We start from the raw sequence: 20,770 nt of genomic DNA, 5'->3' as shown, positions 1-20,770 counted from the left end.
CTCACCAGGTCATCTAGTCCAGCCCCCTGCTCAAGGCAGGAGCATCCCTGACTAAAGCATCCCAGCAAGTGTCTGTCTAACCTGCCCTGGAAAACTTCCAAGGATGGAGAGTCCATGATATCTCTAGGCGGCCAGTTTCAATGCTTGACCATCCTCATAGTCAGAAAGTTCCTCCTAATCTCCAACCCACGTTTCCCCTCCTGCAGTTTATGAATCATCCACAAAGTTGCAGTTTAAGGTTTCTAAATGGAAAGCAGATTTCTGGATAAAACTTACAGGCTGTTTTCTCCTGAAAATACAGAACGTGGCTTCAGAACAATTTTTAAAGCAATTCTTCACATAAAAAATAACCATGTAAAAACAGCTAGACCAGGAGACAATGGTACAAATGACATCACCAAGTAAGAAGGAAAACTAGCTCCTCCAGTATTTCCATTTTTGATCTAACTAGTTTCAAATGTGGCTAGATCAGGGACACCCAAACTTAAGTTTGCTTCAGGGCTGTGTTGAGACTCACTCACTAAACAACTTGAGTGGGGAACTAAGGCAAGAAAATAACCAAATGCCAAAAATAGTCATTCACAACCAACCCCTGCTTTCCCTCCTTCAGAGAAAGTGATTTTCCTATCTCCACTTTCATAGATTTTTTTTTAATGACCACATTAGCCCAGACTGTTAACATGAAAAATTACTGTGTTCCCCCAAACTAGTAAAACTAGTCTCTGTAAAAATGTTTTATTACAGAGAAATAGAGTTGCCTCAGCCGAAGCGCAGGGAGACGCACATGCACAGATGCATAATTGGAGATTTTCCCCAGTTAGACATTTTCCTGCGTTCCGATTTGCATCTGCATCTCTCATTTGCATAACTGCGATATGTGAATCCCTGTACTGCGATTGGCTGACAGCCAACATTAGTCAGGCTGTAGGGATTTCCAGGCGCTCTACGATTATTTCTCAATCTTACTATGAATATGCAAGTCTCTCTCTTCTGATTGGATACAATAAATCCTCTGATCTGCTTGATTCCTTCACTCAAAAGTTTCAAGTTGTTCACTACCAGCAGAGACGGTTGCTTCGTTGTCTCGCTATTGCCAGCCAAAGCAGGACATAGCTATGGACTTTACTTGAAAATAAAATTTAAAAAGAGAAAGTCCAAAACACAAAGAAAAGAGCTGGAAACTGATAGAAGGGGAAAAACCTCTAACACTGGTTGTGCTCCTGCCAGACATGTACTTACACTTGGTTACAATATGCAGCAGTGTCTCATCCTCTATTTCCCAAATTCATCTTGCACTGACTATAAATGGATAAATACCTGGGTTTCTATAGAAAGAGCCTTGCTGATTCCTAATGAGGGTAAGCAAATGGGGCTGTATTCTAATAGTGCTGCAGTCACCACCAAAGAGCCAACCTGCTTTCCAAGCTTCGGCAGTCAATTCTGAGGCTAAGCAAGGAAATACTGCTATATCTCAGGCTGCAGGGGGAGGCAACTGGTGTAACACACGTTTATGGCTATTGCTGTAAGGCAAAGAAAAGCATGGAGGGAGAGGAGGCTGGATAACTGCGAGGGGGGAGGGACACGGACCCAACTACTTTCTCCCGAGATAGATCAATACGTTCTTTACTCTATTACTGCAGTTCGAATTTAAATGTTAAAACCATAAAAATGTTAATTGTTTAAGGGTGCAGCCCACTAATTACATAAAATCTTTATCCTGAATTAACAGACCTAAATATCTGCATCTTCTGTTCAGCAGCAGCAGTTGAGTGATCATTGCATGAAATGTTATTTATTACTGCATTACACGCAAGTGTCAGGGTTAGCGGTTCTCAACCTTGCCAGGGCCCGGGCGTACCTCCAATCACTTTATGCTGGTGCCACCAGTTAGGAACCACTGCGGGTGCTGCTTCAACTTACCTGGGTACTTCACAGCCAGGTAAATCTGCGGGACGGGTTGTGCCACATGCATCCTGCTTTTGGGTATGATCAGCCTAAAGCAGGCAGGAGCTGCCTTGTGCAGCGTAGCCCTTCCTTGCCTGGGCCCTCCTACGCTCCTCCTGGACACAAAGGCATGCGGTGGAAATGTGCCACGTGTCCCTGTTTCCTAACTGGAAAGGACCAGTCGAGCCAGGTTCCTGCCTGCATGTGGCTGATAACAGCCCTAAAGCAGCAGGGGTGGGCACCGGGCAGTTTTACCTGGCTGCTGTTGTGGTGCCTCTGAGGCAGGCTCGCAGAAACCCCGTTAAGAACCAGCAGTCCAGATGCCCCATTTTAGACAAGGATCTCGTTAGACTAGGTGTTACAGAAGCTATGGGGAACGCTCGTCCCAGGCTGGAAGAGGCTACAATCGAGCACCCTACTTCTGCAGGCTCATCCAAGTGAGGGGACCTCCCATGCGACTGCTAAGACCAGATGAATTTAAGATAAGACCCAAGAAGAGGGAGCAACAGTTAAACAACGGCAACACAAGGGTACATGATGGGAACATGTGGCTACAAGCAGGGTTTGAACAATTTCTTCTTCTCCTAAACTTGTACTTGCCAAATCTTTGGATTAGCAAAGTTCAGGAGTCAAATAAAAACATCCTAAGGCAAAGGATACTCAACACTGAATTTAGTGGCTACTGCACCAACAGACACGTATGTTATGCCAAAAAAATCAAACCCCGAAAAGGCAACGTTTGCTAAGCACAAAACAGACCTGCTGGATTAACATATAACTCAAAATGAACGACCAATTTATACACCACTTTCCCACAGGAAAACGACAGGCTGGTGACAGACATCTTTTGTATTATAATAAAGGAGGGAGTCCTAGACGTGGCTCTGGTTTCTACAGTTAACAGACGCAACAGGATTTTCACATACAACAAAATGAGATGACTTATTTCGGTCACAGAAATCCACAAATTCATGCAATTTGGGCATGGGTGAATTCATGCAATTTGGGCCTGCATCTATGGAGCCCCAGTGAAGTCAGTGGGGCTACAGATAGACACACAGGGCACATCTTGCAACAAGTTACATGAAAAGCCTAACTGAGGAGGACCTGAATGTGTCCTGTGCCACCCAGAAACATCCTGGACGGTTAAACAAGAGTCTGACTTTTAGCTCTAGCCGCATTCAGGAAAAACGCTAGAACATCACTAGTTTAAAGACCACGATTTTTTCAAGAGCAATGTTAATTTTTGTACAATTAGAAGCATGTTTAGGTTGAAGGATCAGGACATATTTGAAACCGGCCCTTTTGAAGCGGCTATGTTTACTTCTGGACAAATTGTGGCCTGCCCTGTCGCCAGCACAGAGGAGTAGGGGAAGAAGGGCTGTAAAGTGCCACCCACTCCCTGGCACTTAAATACTGCACCTCTGCTTCCATGCATCGGGGGTGGGGGACGGGACACAAAAAATCTGCAGAGCTGCTATGCCTCATACTTACACAGGTGAGCAGAGCCCTGATCCCCCCCCGTAGCACAGTAGCGCACTGAGCAGTGTATACCAGAAAAGTACGTGCACAGCACAGTGTGCTCTTTCACTCAGAACAACAGGGAGACTGCAACTTAGGGAATTCTTCCTCAGCTCTGGCAGGGTTACTCCAGACGCATCACAACATGCCACCTCCACACGCTTGGCGAGAGATGGTAATGTCACAGTCTAATACAGCCTGACATGCACTAAAAACCAAAAAACAACCCCCTCTATCCCCTCTTACTGTTGCTTCGGCTGGGTTCTGTTTCTCCACCAACTTGCTGTCCCCAGCACTTTCTTCTTCTGGTTGGCAACTGCTCTCTGATTTCTGATTCACAAGCGAGGCAGATTTTTTATTTTTAAGTAGGTGTTTCAGTAATTCATTGCCCAACTCCCCTTTTGCTGGTGGGGTGCTGGATGGCTGGGCTGAGCCCTGTGCCGAGGCGGCAGGCTGTGGTGTGCTTTTATCTTCTTCCACTTTAATCCCACTTTGATTTTCTGCTTTGGGCTCAGCTTGACCTGAGCACTGATCAGCTTCCGCGGTTTCCAGTTTAATTTCCTGAATACTGGCAGGAGCATCAGTCTTGCCCCTGTCAGTCTCAGGGTTTATGCTCGACTGCTTTTGCAGCAAGCTGCTCTTGGGAAGCATACATTCCAGTTCTGCAGACTGGCTCTCTGAAGCATTTGTCGTCGATGGGCCCGTTGGCTCCACTGGTTCTGGCTCATCTGGGTGACGGGAAGGTTCGCTGGGTGTGCTAACTGTTGGCGTGGAGGTAGACTCGGAAACGGTTGGGGTTGGTGGTGCAGTTATATCCGAATGTGGAGTTGACGGTGCTTTTACCGACTCAGCATCTTCATCCTTTTTCTTTTTACGCGTCCTTTTCTTTTTTCCTTTCTCCTCTGGAATTATATCAGAGTACAGCTGAATGAGAGACTGACTTGACCCAGGGAAATTGGTTGTGTGAGGCATGCTGGTATCTTGGCCACATGGAGGACCACTCCCAGCTGCTGAAGGTGCTGTTGGCAGACCAGGGGCAAATGGAGGCCTGACTTGGTTCTGTGTAAAGCTGGTCCCAGAGATGTTCCCATGGGCTTGTTTAACAGAATGGAAGTTTGGGGCTCCACCTGCAACTGAAGGTGGATCAGGCCCAAAAGGGGCAGGCCCCACTGGCCTTCGCTCATTGCTTTGCATAAAAGTTGCAGCAGGTGGTGAGTTCACAGGGCCTTGCTGTAAAATTTGCCCCATTTGCTGCGGCTGATGCTGTGGGGACTGCTGAAGGGGTCGCGGGGTTTGCATGAAGTCACAGGACAGATCAGAGTTAAAGAAAGGTATCTGGGACAAGGATGTCCTGTTGTTCAGTTCTGATCCCATCATACCATGCTGCTCCATTTCCATCCTCTGCTGCAAAGCCCTCTGTCGATCCACCTCCTGCATCAGCTGTATGCGTTGCCGCTCCTGCTGCTCCCGTAAACGCTCCTTTCGTTCCCGTTCTTGAAAGCTTTCACTGAATGGATTGTTGTCATCAAACTCCACCCTAGGTGGTGGCCCTGACTGTGCATTTGCACTGGGGCCTGACACAGGAGTCGGCGTGCCAGGATTTATTGGCAGCGGTGTCATGGGAGGCTGCATCCTTGAGGCACTGATGGGGATATGACTTGGAGGGGCAGTGCCAGGTTGCCATGCAGGTAAGCTTGGCATTCTGGCTGGATTGGATTGCCCAGGAATCACAACTGTGTGCTGCTGATGTGGTACCATGGGGAAGTTTTGCTGATTCATTGCTGGTGGTGTTCCTCCTGGAACTATGGGAGGCTGAGCCTGAACTCCTGGCATCACAGCATGGGGCGCCATTCCACACTGCTGCTGCTGCTTGATTCGATATTCCTCAATGAGCTCCGCATGCTCCTTTTGCTGTTTTCGAATCTGAGAATTTAAAGCAGACATTGCTCATCTTTAAGTTCCACGCGTAGGGCACCTAAAGCATGCACAATGTATTACACGGGAAATTACGATCGTGAAAGGTAAAGCTTGTCCAGGATTAGCACTGAAACAATCTCAGTTATAATTTTGCTTAATTTCGCTAAATACTCATCGTCTAAATCAAAATATCATCCTCACCATAATTATTAATTTTTGCAATACTCTTAATCTTACTAATACTATTACCATAGCGTCTAGAAGTCTGAGTCATGGAGCAGGATCTCTTGTACTGGGCTCTCTCTGTAAATGCCCAAACTCAAACTGCTTTTAGGCACCACCAAAGTCTCTCTGTTGGCTGTCCAGGGGTTGTAGACACCTAACAGGGCCCTTGTGAATCACCCTTTTGGGGCAGGAGCTCAAAATTTAAAGTGATACAATGCCCCAGTTAAGGTACATGCTGATATACCTTGGTCACTACAGAAAAACAAGCGAGCCCCCTTAATCTCTGTGCAAACCTCCCACAGATAGTTGTGGGGGAGCCACTATGGATTGAAAGCAATTTTAAGCCTTTAGATTATATCCTAGCCTGTAGAGCATTAAATCAGACCCTCCCCTCTAAATTAATTTGTTACCTTGACTTTAGGTCTAAGAATAAAGCCTGGTTCTTACGTTGGCACTTAAGTTCTCAGGTTTCTTTTCAAATGCATCTATTTTGCAGTGACAGGTGACATGCAGTAACTTCTCTATTTGCTTAGGAGTTTCTTCTTTTTCACCAAACAGAAAAAGATCATGCTCAAGTTCTAAATGAAGGCATGTAATGGAAGAGGGTATTCAAACTGCAATGCATGACACAGATGGCATACAACTACCAAATTATTCTGGCGACCTGAGAGAAAAGCTTGAGTCACCAGATTTCTCCAGCTTGAAATAGAGCAGCGTATTTCAAGACACTGTTATTTTTGTACAATTCACAGTGGTCTGAATGTATGCTCTTCACAGACGCAGGCTTTCCTTTGCACTGCTGCTACACAGCAACTCTTACCAGACTCTTAAAGTGGCTGCCCTTCTCTATTTCTTACCGTCTCTGAACATTTTCTCCCAAGCTCTAGCAATGCTACTAAGCTGAAACTATGAAATCTAGCGTTGAGTCATTACTAGGGACCTACCAATTTGCAGTTTTACGGGTTTTGTGGATTCGGTGAAATCTGACATTGCCCTGGAAATCCGGGCAACGCCTGCAGAATCCGCCAGGGAAATAAATAAATGAATAAATAAACAAACTTACGGAAAAGAAAATGCTGGCTCCTAGAGGGGAAAGAAGGGCTGCCCATTTGAAGGGCTGCAGGCAAGATGGCTGCCACCCCTGCTGCTGATAGGCTGCAACAGCTGCCGGTCATGTGGCCCTGCCCTCTCCACCAATCAGTTGGGGGGGGGGGGGGCACATGACAGCCCCAGCAACAGATCTGAAGGGGTGGGGCCACTCGGGCCACTCAGCCAGAAGCATGGAGGGGCCCGCTGTGCTCTGCCCTCGAAATCAGGATGGGGAGGAGGGGACACCTCTGTGAATTAGGAAGGTATTTAGTCATTATGTGTGTGAAAGGTGAGTAGTTATTTGAGTGTTTTTCTTTCTGGGGGCTGCACCATGTTTAACAATCACAAATCAAAGCAATTGGCACTCCATGACCACAAGCCATGCCAAACAGGAACAAGGACCAATATCATATTACACCTGAATAATCAGAATGTGGAAGAGATGAGGTCTTTTATTTATTTCTAAATCATTACCTGTTCAAGCTGTTTCTGGACCATACTCTGCTGCTCAGTTACTTGCTTAAGCTGTTCTGCATCTTCTTCGGGGAATTCACGACCAGCTTTTTTGGCCGTGCGCTGTTTTGCTGAGAGAGCTTTTTTTGATTTTCGGTGTGCTCCAATTTGATCTTCAAGATATTTTTGTTGTATCTGAAGAAGCTGTTGCGTTTCTTGCAGCCATTCTTCATATTGCTTTCTTTGAGAATCATCTGAGAGGGAAAGTAAATCATAGTATGCACTAATCTTATGCTATGGGACCTACTTATAAAAAGACTTATTTTTCTACTTTTCTTTCTTTCTATTTGTGTTTGTCAAGACTCTTTAAGCAGAACACAGAATTTGAAATCACAGCATTTATTAAGAATACATGATGAGAAACAGCTTTTAACACAGCTCTTTCAAACCCCAAATATGACTGAAGCTTACTTAAGATGCAAATAAAAAAAATTGGCTCCATTATTCTTCCCATCTTTTAACCAGCCTCCTGATGGAGGAAAAGCCAACGAGAACAGGTGAGTCTGACCCTCATTATGTTTGCAATCTAGTGGATCAAGAACAATTAACCCCTTACATCAAGGGCACTCTACTACTGCCCCTGTCATATTCAAGCTTCAGATGAACACAAACATACAGCGAGAAGCATTAACTCAAATAGAAAAGATATAAACTACGGAAGGCTTAACAGGGTAGTTAGAGAAAGCGGTGGTTCGCTGTGGTAGTCTGAAGTCAGGCAGAAGGTAGGCTGGATTGGCATTTTACAGACTAACTAAATCCACTTATAGTCTATGATTTAGTTAATCTACAAAATGCAAATCTACTCCGCTTTCTGCCTTAATGGGATAAAAACAACACCTTAGCACTTCACCTGAAATCAATGGGTAGCTGGTCTAGTTTACAGAGCACTGGGGTAATGAGCAGAAAAGGGACAGAAAGAGAGTTGTGTCCAGTAATGGATCAAAGAATCTCACTTGAGACCACAGCTGGTGGTTAAAGCTGTCTTCAATGAGTGGAGCTTTAAATATAAGGTGACTAGAAAATGGACACACTTTTGGTATGAAGTTAAGGGATTCAGCTCATTAGACTGCATGAGATGTTTGCCCTCAAGAATTTACAGAATTAGAAACTGAAACACAAACTGCTGTTTAAGGACTATTTCCAGTCACCACAATAAAACAAACTTGAAATGTGTTGCAAGTGTATTTCAATAGTGCTTTTTTATTTGTCCCCTATACAGAAAACACTTTCTCTCAATCCTTGATGCATCTCACAGCTATATACATTCTCAAGGGAAACCAATTCCTTCAGTGCTGAATTAGATCTGTTACTCATAATATAGCCCAAGTGACAACTGAGTGACAATGGTAGAGAATAACTGAGGATATGGAGGGAAGCGAAAATACAGTAGTAAAATAACAACTCTGAGGGGGAGAGAGAGCGAGAGAGAGAGAGAGAGAGTGGGATTTTCAGAAGTGCTCAGTGTTGAACTAAATTATGCCTCAGAAGTTGGCAAAAGCTAAGTGTTAATGAAAATTCCTCCAAGAAATGTACAGAGAACTTGTGCTTTCCAGTAACTAGAAAGAGGGGATCTAGCTGCTTCCATCTTCTTTTTATTAAGAAGATTATGGGATTTTTGGACACATAGAAGTTATTTGGCTACAAATAAGAAATTAAGTACTCTCTCTAGGTAGGGGTTATAATGGCTTGGGAGCAGTGGAAAAATTAGGTACATCAACAAAACATTTCCAGGTGTTTCTAAACTGCCCACTGCAGATGTTTGCATTTTTTCTCTAAGATAGTTTCCTCCTCCATGTTTTTATTTCTGTCTTTTTTTCTTTTGACTAAGAATGATTCAAAAAAGTTTCTCCTTAAATTAAAACAATCTCTGTAGCCTCAGATCATATAGTTCCTATACAGATCAACAAACTATTAGATTTATGAGATAACTGTCTGTAATTTAAGAGCAGAGCTAACTTGTATGCTAATCTATGAAATACTATTATATAACTTAATGTGATTGATACTTTATAATGCAAATATGTGCAACGTCCTTCCTCTCCTTGAGATCTTTTGGGGATATATTTTCTAGACAAAAGAGCCATAAAAACTGCTGCTATTGTTTTAATATCTCATGTCTTGTCTTTTGTTATAAATTAATATCATAATTACATTTTTTTTGCATAACAGATGATTACTGGAACTAAATTGTAATATAAAACTCTGAGCTCATATACAATAAATTGTGATGTTTGTACTTACTGACAAAACCTGGACCAAAATTTGGAGGATTAGGTCGTGAAATCTGAGGTGTCAAATTTCCATCCTAAAAATATCAAAGAACATATATAAACAAATGGATTAAGTCATAATTTGATTAAAAATACACACCGTATAAAAACACTTCTGCTCTTGCATCAAATTGTGTTACCTGCGTGATTGGTTGCTGTATAAGATTTTGGCCTTCGCTGGTCTGTGTTCCTGGCATTGGTTGACCCACAAAGGGAAACCTATCGATAGGAAGATAAGCTATAATTTTGACTTGAAAACACTTAAGCATTTTAGTACAGTGGCAACATTTCAAATCATACCTGATGCAAAATAAAACTTCCAAATATTTTGAACACATTTGTTGGAACTACTGCATTTTAAGTATTTGCAAACTTTCTTATTCTACCACTGTAATGATATGCCCTTAATGCAAACTTTGGCCCTAATGGCACACAATGGGATGATTTAAGAATGGCAAGGTGTCCTACAGTAGGAACTGCCTGGCTTTAGCTAATGCTGATGATTCAGAAGGGCAGATGATTTTATAAGAAGCCTCTATATCTGTGTTTTAAAAGTTATCAAAGATAAAAAATTAAAACTAAACATGCTTAGATACAGGGTGAGAAACACAGTAAAATACCTGGGAAGATCAGGGTAAATAGCATTTGGACCTTGGGAGTGGTTGTATAAGAGGCCTGGCCACCAGACTCTGACATGGTAGCTCCAACGAGCAACAATGTACCAACTCAGAGGACTTTAATCATGAGAAGAGGACAAAAAAGAGTTGGAATTACATAGGGACCTGGTACATAGATCATGTTATGTTTATTTAATATAACCAATGCCTATTATTGCCTCTAAAATCAGACAGATGAACCAGGCACATAATTAATCCAGATGTTTCAGACATGAACTAAAACAACGTGCCCCAGCAAAAGTTTAAGTGTTCTCCTAGAACAGCTCTAAACAGATCAGATTGCAGCAACATATCTTGGAAGTAGACAGGGCAGAGACCATTACAGTGAAATCTTCACTACTCACCAGGTAGCGTTATTAGCCTACGGACCTCAGGGATGTTGCAGAAGCCTTGCTATTATAGCCATTTAAACTAAATTAGAGAAAGCTCTGACAATGTATCATAGTAACAATAACTATATGTATGTGACAGTTTTGACCGACAGATCTCAAAGCAAGTAGGTGTCATTATGCATTTTACAGGTACAGAAACTGAGGCAAAGAGAAATCAAGTGGCCCACTCATGTCTTACAGCAGGCTAATGGTACAACTGGAAATGGTCCCAAGTCCCCCCAGTTTCAGTACAGTGCCCTATCCTCCTTCCATCATTGGCATTGGCAACAGCCCTGTACCAGCCTGGAGTATGAGCTAGATGACAAAACAGGCCTTTTCCACACTAATTCCTTTGATTCACTGTTTACACTTGGGCAGGTCTATTGATGTGTTGGTGAAAAAGGGACTTTTTTTTTTTTTACTACACTGATCCTTGTACACCTCTGCCACAGCCAAGTTGTATAAAATGTTTTTGTTGAAATTCATCCAGGTCTTCTTTTTAGCTTTCTTACTTGCTAATTTCAAAACAGGCCATCATCTACAACACGGTGAACTGCAAGTGTGGTCTTTATGAGGAAGCATCTAGATTCCAATCCATGGTTGCCAGTGACCAAAATATAATAATGCTTTGGGTTTATTTTTGCTTTACTTTAAACAGCAGCAGCATCTTTACCTACCTGTTCATGACCATTGGTGGCATCCCCATATTGCTCTGTGCCATTACTTTATTGATCCCTTTAAGAGCTACCATTTTTGCTTTCATTATGGGATCAGTGATGGTATCAAAATCTATGAAATAAAAACAGTAAAGAATAAATTGCAGATGCACATTTTTATTTTGTTGAAGTATTAATGCATGTGTGCACCCACAAACACACACTCACTCTTTCGCATGGTCACTAGGGCTGTCAAACAATTAAAAAAACTGATTGCAATTAGTTGTGCAATAAAAAAAAATAGTCACAATTAATCACAATTGTAAATCACACAGTTGCAGCTCAAAACGATGTGCAGAAAACTCAAAACATACAAAATTATGCAGGTACGTTGTATAGTTGGAGGGTGGGCATGGGGTATATGTGGGAATTTGTGAAGGTGCAGGGAGGTGTGTGTGTGTGGGGTTTGGAGCTCGGGGAAGCGGGTTCCCGCATACCCTGGCAGGATGTGGGTCAGGAGTGAGGGGCAGTGGCAGAGCTGGGGGGCTTTGATTTTGGAGTGAGGGGCAGACACCCCCCCCCAGCAGGTAAGACTGGAGAGGAAGAGGAGTGGGGGGGGGAAGTGGTAGGGGCAGAAAGAAGCCCCCATGGTGAGGGATTGGGGCAGGAGTGAATGGGGCCCCGGGGTTGGGGCAGGTCATGGGACAGCCACAGGAGGCTTGTCTAGGTGTGGTGGGGAAGGAGGGGTGTGGCTCCTACCACTGTGTGCATCCCTGAGGGAGTCACAGGGGGCACGTGCCCACTGGATTTGTGCGCAGGGCGGAGGTGGGCTGGGGCTCTGCACCTTGCTGCTGTTGTCCTGGGAGCCACGCGACACTACGCTGTGCCTCCTGCCACTGGGTGGGCAGGGGGCATTGTATGGCCAGTACGTGGCTCCCGGGGAAAAAGGCAACAGGGTGCACAGAGCCCCAGCTTGCAACCTGCAGCTCACTTCTGCCCCATGCACAGATCCAGGGGCCACATGTTCCCTGTGCCTCCCCTGGGGGAGCATGTGGCATCAGGAGCTGCACCACCCGCACACACCACTGGATGAGCTGCCCATGGCTCCATCCCATGATCCACCCCAGCACTGGGATCCCATTCACTCCAGCTCCTGCCTCTGCCCCACTCTGTCCCTCACTATGGGGGCCTCGATCTGCCTCCCCTTGCCCCTTTCCTCCCCCACATACTTACTTGCTGGGTGGTGCTCTACACGCCGCTGGGCTGTGTTCTTGGCCATGGCCATGCTGTGGCTGCTCAACTGTGTCTGTGTGCGCCACCTACCCCTCTGCTGCAGCAGCTCAGAGCCTACACCTGGGCTGCCCTGTGGCTCTTCTGCACTGCCACTGCTGCCTTGTTCAGCAGCGGTGACAGCAGTGGAGTGGAGAAAGGCACAGGCTCCAAAACCACATGCGCAATTAACTCATTAAAGAAATTAACATGAACACCGATTAACACATTAATTGCGCACGTTAACCGTGACTGACAGCCCTAATTGTCACTTATGCTAATCCATTAGTATTTCAAACCAATAAAACTGCACTACTGTATTATAATAATTTAGTCATGTGTATTTCTTTGTATCATTTTGTAATGAGTGTTAAATTGCAGGTAACTATATTCTTTAAGAAATTCCTACTGCTGGAAGTATCTGAGGCCCTGACACTCTTTCCATTTATTGTGCAATGTACTAGTTATTACACTATCAAATTAGACTGCTACACATGCAAAGAAATTATGTTGCACAATAAAAATGGCCAACCAGCAATAACACTGGCTAACCAGCTCCAAATATGATGCTTGAAAAATGTAGAACATTTTTGTAGCTGGCTTCTATCAAGCTTTAATTTGAACATGTAGCATGTCACACACACAGAGTGATAGTGTTTGGCCAGCTCCTCCAGCATCCCAGGGTAGACTGCCTTCTCCCCTTCACTAACCTGCAAGGGGACTCTGACTCACAAGGTGGAAACAAACACTGCCTCTGGGTCACTGTAAAGATGTTTGTGGTGGCACCAAGGCTAAGAATGATAGTTTTCATCCAGCAACATGACCTAAAATAACACATGCCTGGGACCCTAGATATTGCTACAATTGGCTAAGAAAAGCAAAACAAGGACACCCATTTGAAAGAGGCTCCAATGAAAGACAGGCTATCAGGAGTATTCACAACACTAAGTATTACAAAATTAACGCAGATAATTAACTGGGTTCCACAGTTGCCTGGAAGAGGCATTTTATGCTATTATGAAAAATAACGATATATTTCAAAAACGTGCTGGGCATATTTGTGCATTATTGGTGCAACATCACTGATAGCTACTCAGATAGCTCCAGTCACATCTAGGCTCCTGAAATCATTTTGTAATTATCAGTGCTGCATTTGACATAACTCTTTCACATTACATGAATAATCTGTGATTTAAAAGATCTGTATAATGCACTGCTTTAAGTGCTACAAATTGACATGCAGTGTTACACAGATCAGAACAGATTGGCAGCATTTATTTTGCACTTTTTTATTATGAGCAGAATATTTTTTTCTAGGTCTAACATAGGCAACATAAAAAAAGATGAAAAGTCTAGTATTTTCATATGAGGATCTCATGTCTTCTACAATGGCAGAAATATCCCCATTTTGCATATGGGAAACTGAAGAGCTTAAAGCCTAGATCCAAAATAGGAACTAAGATGCCTAAAGCAAATCTTAGGCAGTATTCAGGGTCCTAAGTCCACATCAGTGATCTACAAAAATTTGTTTAGCCACTTAGGCCATGTCCATATTTCTTCCCTGTCAAGGCTAGGATTAGTGCTGACAAACAACCCCTGCCTAATTCACTCCTGCTCCATACGCATGCAAGACCAACAATTAGACAGCAAAAACAACCCAAAGGAGTCCCAAGTATGTGCCCCAGACAGAGAACTTGATGGTGGGACTGTGGCATAAATTCAGGGCCCCTTTAAGAGGTCCAGGTAGACATGTGCAGAGGGGAAGTGAGTGGACAGTGATCTTGAGTGATCCTAAGCAGGCAGAGAGGCAATATAGACTTGGCTCTAAGCACCTCAGAGTCTACATGTTCTAGGTTTTCACCAATACATTTTTACCGAGGCATCTCACATTCTGCTACAGTGTACGTCCAAGGCACAGCTACCCTGGGTTAACAGACGCCCCAGCACCCACCGCACTCCAAAACTTCACAAGTCAAGCTCTCTTCTCTTGAACCAGCCCCCAAAGGGACCCAATCTGGTGGGTGCGTTGAGAGCACACTTAACACGCACTGACAGCATGGAATTGATTGCAACACACACTAGTGGTTTTCATCAAAACAGGGCCCAAAGAAGAGGAGGAAGCCATGCTGGTATTGCCAAAGAAATGAAAAGTCCAAGTTCCTTCCTGCTTGCCTCCTTTTTCTCTATTTTGCTCTGGTGCACAGCTGGAATTTCTTTCTATACAGGGCAGAGCTTCAATGGGAGGGGCAGAGAGGGCCCTTAACCCAGAGTAGCCTACAGCCTGGTGGTTAGGGCACTTGACTCATGTGGATTTGTATCCCATGGTATCAAGGGTCTAGAATGCAGATATATTCTTCAGGTGCATGCTCTCATTATCTAGCTATTAAAATGAAGGGTGGTGATCACCATTACAGGGTGTGCTCCAGACAAAAGAATGAGCCAATCACCTGTACTCAAAGAGGCAATGTTAGCATCTAAAGGGGGGCTCGGGGGTGAGAAGACAGACACCTGGCAGGAGAGGGAGGTTTCAATCTGTGAATCCCTGTAGTAGATTGGGCTCTCGGTGTGCTACCTGTTGGGAGTTCTTACGTGCTTCCTTCTCCCCTTGGGCTGTACATAGCACACAGATGCTCACCTCAGGTGTGGGGCTTGCACCCTGGGAGCTGGGCATGAAAACTCAGGTGTAACGATGTTCTCTTTCTGGATGTGGCCCTACGTGATTTGCCCAAAGTGAACTGGGGTTGAGGAGGTGCTGGGTGAAATGCTGGCCCCAATGAAACCAACAGGAATTCTGCTACTGACTTCAGTGAGAAACGAAGTGTAACCCATATTTTCAAGTTTGAGTCTCCTGCTCTAGCTGATACTGAAGCTGCCCTCTACCATGCCAAGTACAAGCTCAGTTTCAAGAGTCTTTATGCTTTTGTGCAGAGAATGTCAGATTTTTCAAAATGTTTAACATTTCTTTCTGTGTGCGCGTATGTGGTTTTCTTTTCTTGGTGAAACAAAACAGCACCCAACCCTTCCACTCCCCAACTCGTACGTACCAATATTGGGGAAAAATGGCTCTGAGCGTTGGCGAATCATGGCTTGCATCTGTCGCTGCTGCTGCTGCTCCTGCCTCTCTTGATCCAAAAGGTCCTGCAGAAGAAGTGGCTGCTCCTCCAGCAGAAGAGGTCTCTCCCGATTTGGCTGCTGGCTTAAAGGTTGAGGGAGCATTATCTGCTGGGAACCAGGTAGGCTGCTGGGACCTGGGCGGTTTGTCACTGTCACAGCTTGATTACCTGGCTGCCCCGTCCCAAAGTTGTGATTGGTTGACTGACCTTGGATAAACCCTGGATTTACTGCTGACCCTTGAGAGAAGCTATGGTTTATTCGAGGAACCACAGCCATATTAGAATTCAAAGTATTTTCCAAGACTTGTCCAGGAGGTGACATTAGTGTTTGTGGAATACCTGACACAGGAGTCATTGGTGTTGCTGGTAAAGCCTGCGGTGGAGAGCTGATGGTCCTTATGTCAGCATTATCAGAACTCTCATTAGCCAGCAAACTAGAAAGGACCGGGGTGGATCCAGAAATACTGCAAGAACTGATTACACTTTGAGCAGGCAGTTGTGCAGGTCCCTGAACAACGTCAGGGCTAGATACTGGTTTTTCTTGACTGGTGGCAGTAGTTTTCTCAGGCAATTCTGGTTTACAAGGCTGAGCAGGACCTTTTTCGCCATCTTTTAACTCTGTTTCAGCAGCAGCCACCTGAGTGCCTGCAGATTCTGCATTTCCATCACTTTTTTCATTCTCATTTTTCTTTTCATCTAGTGAGTTTGGAGAAAGCACTTCTGTTTTGATCTCACCTTCTGTAGATTTCTTCGGTGAAGAACGTGCATCAGCAGGGACAGCAGGTCTGTCACCTTGCTCTTTCTGTTTTGGTTCTTCTGTCTTGCCTTGAATATCTAATTTATCATCTATGGGGACACTAAGATCCAGTTCTTCATTAAACATACTTTTCTTGTCTCCCAGGTCAAGTTCTGGGTCTGTGTAAGCAATTATATCAAACTCTCCTGATCTCAGAAGGTCATCAAGGTGAGGATCATTGGTTTCTAGATTATCTAAAGTATCCAGTTCATCTCCTTTCCCATCCTCTGTATCTAGATTTAGGTTTTCAAGATCCTCATCAACTAAATCCTTGACTTCAACCCCATCGAGATCTTTGACATCTAAATCTTTTACAGTGGGATCATCAGGATCAAGTTTCTCTTCTAAACCATCAGTTGGCTGGTTGGGAACCTGTAAGTTACTAGCTGCCTCTCTAGACGTCGATGAAGGCAAAGGAGTTCCTGAAAAGGCATCACTGACGGGAGCGTGACTTAAAGGACGCATTACAAGTGCAGAGGGGTGGTCGGAACTAATTTGGTCTTGATGAGGCTGTGGTAAATGCTCCATATTCGCAGGCATCTGCAACTGGTTAGTTATGCTTTGAGGAGTCCGTCTGACCGGCTCATTGTGTCTGGGGACCTGGAAGTCCTGCCTAGGTATAAATCCAGTATGACGCTGATTTTGAGCTGCTGTCTCTATAACACCGGGAGCAGAAGGATTAAAGGGAAGTCTTGGCCTGCCATCAGGGGCTCTGTGACGTAACTCAATAAATGCTTGTCCCAGTATATTGTGTTGTTGAACCTGAATACCCTGTGGTGGAAAATGCTGAGAGAGTCCAGCTGGATTATTCATCTGTGGGTTGCTCAGTGGCCTAGGCATATCTATGGGCAAAGATCTCCTCAGCTGTGGGGGAACTCCAGGGCGCTGCATTTGCTGTTGAGAACCAAGAAAACGTTCTTGGCCTGGTGGGGGGCCATGTCCACCTCCTGGAAATCCAAATCTAAAATCAAAGATTTATTAAAGGCTAAATTAGCTCAGTTCTCTGGATTGCATACTCCAGCGTATTTTACTAATCGACTAATCACCTAAATGTCCGTGCATTACATTCTTTAGTACGCTGAAATACATTTTTTTATTTTGCCTAATTACTTTCATATTCCAATGAACTGTATAAATAACTATTAACTACAAGTGCATTAATGAGAAGCAAAATAACAAGCAACTTGTCCTCAAGCCAAGTAATAAAAATAACAATAAACCCAGTAATATAAATTCTTCCAACAGCAAAAGCTCTCTTAGCAGCCCATGTTTTAGTTTAATTTAGTAGGTTTAGAAAATGAAAACTGTGTCTATTACTAACTTCTGAAATGCTGAAAATGTTAAAGGAAATATGTATTTTTAAATACAGAATATTCCAGTAATGATAGCTGCTTAAAAAATGATGCCGTACAAATAACAGATTGACTCCTATTGTTGAATGCTTAACATGTGAGGACTACACTACTTCATTCCCATACTGAAAATCAAACAAAGACATGGGGGTTTTTTTGTTGTTGTGTTTTTTTAAATAAATGTCCTAGAATTAGTTTTGGATACCTTATCAATACAGGCAGTATCATGGAATAAAAAATAATAAAAACCCATTGTTCAATTGTACAAAATTGCTACAAAGTGAGATTTTTCTGTGTTAATTTTGGAACAATTTGCCATAAAAGATATAGTAAACTTACTGTACCATCAGGCCTCCAATACTGGAAACACACACATCTAGACTTAATGTTGTGTGCTGACTTTGGTGTGATTACACATGTGCTTAAAACTAAACATATGCATAAATGTTCACAGGATTAGGGCTATAGAGAGCAAATACCAAAGCTGTTTAAAAGTGCCTGTGATTGGTAATCCATGCAACAGTTAGAAACATCATTTAAGTATTACATTTTTAAGAAATCAAGAGATCTCACCTAAGGCCGTGAGGCCTCATCCCCATGACAGCCATATCTCCTGGAAACTGAGGTCTGTTAAACTGCCCATCAGCAGGAAATGGCCCACGATGATCTTTTGTGAATACAGTGAATCTTGGACCACCTGGAGGGGCAATGGATGCTCTAATATTCCCAGGGTAGGGAGGGGGAGGCCGATTAAAAATCTGATTGATATTTTCTTGCTGCCAGTGCTGAAGAGGAGCTGCATGGGGAGGTGCTGCTGGATCCTGTAATGCTTTTTCCTGCCGGACTGCATTCTTCTTCTGCTGCTGCTGTTGCAGAATGATTTCACGTAACTTCTGACGCTGGTTTAAAAGCAAGAATTTGATTTGAAAGTGACATTTTACCCAATGGATTAGAACATCTTTAAGTCCTCTCAGAGCCAGGCTGCATTTGCTCACTACAGAAAAAAGCCCAACTTCCCTGGCAAATTAAAAAAAAATGGGACCAGACAGCTCATGGAACTGGTGACAGGCTTGTGAACTTTTCATCCAAGGCCACCTGCTCAAATCTGGCCAGAGGCCAGATTTATTAATGTAAGTGCAGAAAACTGTTTTTTACTCTTCTGTATTCCTTGGTTTCCAAGGGGAGGTGCTGGGAGAAGTGTTTTTGGTTTAACAGCAGTGAAGACACTATCTTTGCCATGTCCCTTTCTAGTCACCACTGTCAATTTTAGAGCTGCCTTAGCTTCCCATGGCTCCTTCAAGAAAAGGAACTGATCCCTCAAACAAGAGACAAAGAAGCCTCACTATCACTCCTAGGAGAGATTTCTTCATGCAAGGGTTAGGCATACAGGTGGAAGGGTGGAGTTGACAGTGCCTTGTTGTACCTGATGGCTCAAAAACAGTATTTAGAGGCTTGCTTTTGGGAATTGGCTTATAGGTAAAGTAGATATGCATTAGAATAATGGTCCAGAGCAATGGCAAGGGTTAACTGATTTCTAGAAGCACAGTTTCACAGCCTTCAAGGTAGCCAGGGAAAATGCAGCCATGTACCACACTGTTCTGTAACACGAGACAAGGTGCCATTCGGTCACAGTGCCCAACTGCAGAGCCTTGGTTCTGGGGAACAGACCTAATTAGGAGAACTGGTAAAGCCCAAATTACGATGTATGCATGTGATGGGTTTGTTAAACAAAGGGATAGGCTGACAGGACAGAACGTGGACACTATGATGACCACAGAAAGGCCAATCAACAATGCCCATGGATGAAGAGTCATCAGGAGGGGAAAATAATACAAAAGAAGGGACTTCAGAGCAACAAAGGGTCCCTGAGAGGGGATCCTGAGGCACCCTGGACAGAGGACACACCACCACCCCATCTCATCAACCCCACTAGGGGGAAGGGGGCGGGGGGGGGCCCTCAGGCTCCGCTAGGCTGCTGACATCTGACATTCAAGACAGAATCTTAGAGTGAGGCTTGCGTCCTGGGCAAACTTACCTTGACTCTGATGACAGCCCTAAGACTGGTAGATATAGAATTGCTTGTATTATTCTTACCTGCTATCACCACGTATCAATGCAATTTGCCTATTATTGAATGGAAAGGTCATGGTCGGTCTGAGGGTTTGGGTCCACCCAGAACAAGGTATCTGGGTCATAAATCCAGTGCTAACAGTACCTATCCTGCAGAACTATTATTTATGACTATAATTTTTGACATCCTCCTTAAAGCTGAGCTACATTAATATTCCTGAAGGCTTCAGGGACCTACCCAGCTGTTTGCTTTCTTGAAGAAGTAGAAAATCTAATGTCTGGCATTTAGAACGCTCTAAAAATGAGCTAAAATATACATTCATGTAACAACTATATAGTACAACAACTTGTCAGAGCTGGAAACAACTGCCATATAGCAGAGATGGCAAATGAATTCTGTGACAAGGGCTGAATTGCAATTCCCATCATGGAAAGGGTTGTAAACCTAGCCTCAATTTGTATTGTATGTAAGATGATGACGACGGGAGGCTTACAAATGGAACAGATGGCTGCAAGTTCAACTGTAATTCTAGTTTGCTAAAGTTACTGTTGTACTGAGCATCAAATCAGGGGAGGAGGGAGGAAGAGGATAGGTAGGGTTATTCCACAATCACCATTTCTGACTTGATTTAATTTGGTTACATGCTTGAATCACTGTCCAGTTTCAACTCCCTCAAATACTTGCAAACCTGGTCCTTGAGGTACCAGATTTAGACTCTTGGTACACATTCATTTCAAGGTGCCACAGGATCTGACCTGCAATTCCAAAAAACCCAGGCATGATTTTGGGTTTGGAGATCAGATCCCAGGTGTGCCCTTTTTATTTGTCAGTGCAGGGGGAGCCTGGGGTCATGATTCTGGGCACTCCTGCCCTGGCAGGTTAAAAGCCAGGTGACCACAGCTCAGTGTGACATGGTACATACCCAGGGCTGAGACTGACAATCAGCTGGTTGTCAGCACTGGCCCTGGGGCAGCCCCAAATACACC

General features: G+C 44.0%; 1 protein-coding gene across 9 annotated transcripts in view; it reads right to left on the bottom strand.

Moving 5' to 3' along the window:
* Positions 1 to 20,770, bottom strand: part of KMT2C (lysine methyltransferase 2C) — a 301,422-nt gene that overhangs the window by 24,218 nt on the left and 256,434 nt on the right. For all 9 annotated transcript variants that reach the window (XM_090047709.1, XM_090047708.1, XM_090047707.1 and 6 more), the window contains 7 exons: positions 18,287 to 18,612; positions 15,497 to 17,322; positions 11,205 to 11,316; positions 9,620 to 9,698; positions 9,451 to 9,514; positions 7,171 to 7,403; positions 3,712 to 5,388 (listed from right to left, as the gene is read on the bottom strand). In XM_090047709.1, the coding sequence (XP_089903835.1) occupies positions 3,712 to 5,388; positions 7,171 to 7,403; positions 9,451 to 9,514; positions 9,620 to 9,698; positions 11,205 to 11,316; positions 15,497 to 17,322; positions 18,287 to 18,612 (4,317 nt within the window). The remainder of the gene's footprint in view (positions 1 to 3,711; positions 5,389 to 7,170; positions 7,404 to 9,450; positions 9,515 to 9,619; positions 9,699 to 11,204; positions 11,317 to 15,496; positions 17,323 to 18,286; positions 18,613 to 20,770) is intronic.

This window comes from Crocodylus siamensis, chromosome 5, assembly GCF_052110815.1.
Source record: "Crocodylus siamensis isolate JL-2025a chromosome 5, ASM5211081v1, whole genome shotgun sequence".
Taxonomy (NCBI): domain Eukaryota; kingdom Metazoa; phylum Chordata; order Crocodylia; family Crocodylidae; genus Crocodylus; species Crocodylus siamensis.
This window is presented reverse-complemented; position numbering and strand designations above follow the sequence as displayed.